Source organism: Sander lucioperca, chromosome 22, assembly GCF_008315115.2.
Source record: "Sander lucioperca isolate FBNREF2018 chromosome 22, SLUC_FBN_1.2, whole genome shotgun sequence".
Taxonomy (NCBI): domain Eukaryota; kingdom Metazoa; phylum Chordata; class Actinopteri; order Perciformes; family Percidae; genus Sander; species Sander lucioperca.
The window spans coordinates 4,827,666-4,830,165 of record NC_050194.1 but is presented as its reverse complement, the minus strand read 5'-3'; the positions used below and the strand labels follow the sequence as shown (position 1 = coordinate 4,830,165).

Genomic DNA, 2,500 nt, shown 5'->3' with positions numbered 1-2,500 from the left:
CCTTGAATACTTCACATTCACATTCGTCCTCTAAAACTCACCCCCGAGTCCCATGTCGGCCCAGTCCATCCCATCGTCCAGGAAACAGAGTCCCGTCGCCTTGGCGACACCGTAGACAGCCACCTTGTCTTCATCAAGCCTGGCGCACGATTGGTCGAGCCCCGAGTCGTCTTCCTCGTTTTTAGAGGAGAGAAGCAGTATGCCTACCCCTCCGTTTCCTACGGACACAAACGTGCATTCATTATTAAACAACGCGGGACTTTCTCCCAGCATGGCAGGAGTTCGTGTCCCGTTCTTGTCCCGCGTGTGACTTATAAACGTACATTTTGTAACCCTAACCCACCATCTTTTCTTAACCCTAACTAAGAGTCAAAACAAAACAGGGGCAGTGGTGGCCTAAAGGTTAGAGAGCTTCCAAGGGCAGCTTCCAGTATGAATGTGATCAGATCAGACTGTGGTAGTACTGGGCAGCTTCCAGTATGAATGTGATCAGATCAGACTGTGGTAGTACTGGGCAGCTTCCAGGTATGAATGTGGTCAGATCAGACTGTGGTAGTACTGGGCAGCTTCCAGTATGAATGTGGTCAGATCAGACTGTGGTAGTACTGGGCAGCTTCCAGTATGAATGTGGTCAGATCAGATTGTGGTAGTACTGGGCAGCTTCCAGGTATGAATGTGGTCAGATCAGACGGTGGTAGTACTGGGCAGCTTCCAGTATGAATCTAAAAACGGTCTAAAACTCTTTATATATGGATTTTCCCAGACGTCAACGGGAGAAATGAACGGGAAATTTACTTCTGGAACCCAAGGTCTCTCAGAGGAGGGGCGGGACTGTTGCTCTATTGAAACGGTGAGTATGGACTAGAGGGCTGCATTGGGATTGGGTCCCGCCAACGCAAATCTCGCGGGAGCGGGCGGTTTTAACTTTGCTGTGGGCGGGAGCGGGCGGCTAAAAAAACCACTGCGGGATCGGGATGTAGCCTGGAACCCCCCCACGCCAGCAGAAACCATAGATATACATATATACTGACTGAGTATATATACATATATACTGACTGAGTATATACTGTATAGGCCATCTATGAGCAGACACCAGCGCGTCTGAGCCTCCCAGGACGGGGGAGCTCCGAGCCAAGGCTCCGTCCTCCCTCATCCTCGGCTCCTTCCTCCCCCTCTCTCCCTCTCCTCTCTGCCTCATCCTCTGCTCCTTCCTCCCCCTCTCTCCCTCTCCTCTCTGCCTCATCCTCTGCTCCTTCCTCCCCCTCTCTCCCTCTCCTCTCTGCCTCATCCTCTGCTCCTTCCTCCCCCTCTCTCCCTCATCCTCTGCTCCTTCCTCCCCCTCTCTCCCTCATCCTCTGCTTCATCCTCCCCCTCTCTCCCTCTCCTCTCTCCTCTCTCCCTATCCTTCTGCTCCTTCCTCCCCCTCTCTCCCTCATCCTCTGCTCCTTCCTCCCCCTCTCTCCCTCATCCTCGGCTCCTTCCTCCCCCTCTCTCCCTCTCCTTCTGCTCCTTCCTCCCCGTCTAACAGCAGCAACACCTGCCTTCTTTACCTTCATCTTCTCCCTATTAACCTATAAAATTACGTGTTTTCTCATGCGGGACGGGAGAAGACATAACATCAATGCATCTCTATTATTGTGCAGGCATAAATTCTCAGAGTTTTGCGGGAGCGGGCGGGAGTGTAACACACATGTTGTGGGTGCGGGCGGTAATGGTCAGAAATTCGCCGGGAGCGGGATGAAGAAAACAGTCCCGCGCAGGGCTCTAGTATGGACTATGGACAATCGCAAATCGATTGAAAAGGCGAATAACACGATTAAACAGAGAATCCAGAGTCATTGTAATTTCCCCTTGCGGGATTAACAAATTATAAATTATTATTGTTATTAAGAACTGTTGTCTTTTCTTACCGAGGTTGTCAAAGTCATCCATATACTCCTGACTGGTGTCGTTTCTGTCCAGAGACGAGTTGGAGGACAGGGACATGTCCTCCAGCATCTCCCCCACAATCGACACATCTCCCTGGGATGCTGGCTCTGCCGACAGCCCCTCTGGCTCTGGAGCCTCCGGAGTACTTTCTGAGAGCGAGGAGGGGGACGAAACAAGATCAGAGACATCATAGCAAGAGTGGAGGGAAACTGTTTAGGTGCATGGTGGGGAAACGCCAGAGCAGGGGGAATGAGAGGGGGAAATGCCAGAGCAGGGGGAATGAGAGGGGGGAACGCCAGAGCAGAGGGAATGAGAGGGGGAAACACCAGAGCAGGGGGAATGAGAGGGGGACACGCCAGAGCAGGGGGAATGAGAGGGGGGACATGCCAGAGCAGGGGGAATGAGAGGGGGAAACACCAGAGCAGGGGGAATGAGAGGGGGACACGCCAGAGCAGGGGGAATGAGAGGGGGGACATGCCAGAGCAGGGGGAATGAGAGGGGGAAACACCAGAGCAGGGGGAATGAGAGGGGGAAACGCCAGAGCAGGGGGAATGAGAAGGGGAACGCCAGA

At 53.2% G+C, this 2,500-nt stretch overlaps 1 protein-coding gene across 1 annotated transcript in view; it reads right to left on the bottom strand.

The window, feature by feature from the left end:
* The window catches only part of LOC116061137 (serine-rich coiled-coil domain-containing protein 2-like), a 58,520-nt gene that overhangs the window by 26,435 nt on the left and 29,585 nt on the right, over positions 1 to 2,500 (bottom strand). The window contains exons 3-4 of the mRNA XM_035997282.1: positions 1,911 to 2,078; positions 42 to 218 (exon numbers count right to left, since the gene is read on the bottom strand). Of these exons, the coding sequence (XP_035853175.1) occupies positions 42 to 218; positions 1,911 to 2,078 (345 nt within the window). The remainder of the gene's footprint in view (positions 1 to 41; positions 219 to 1,910; positions 2,079 to 2,500) is intronic.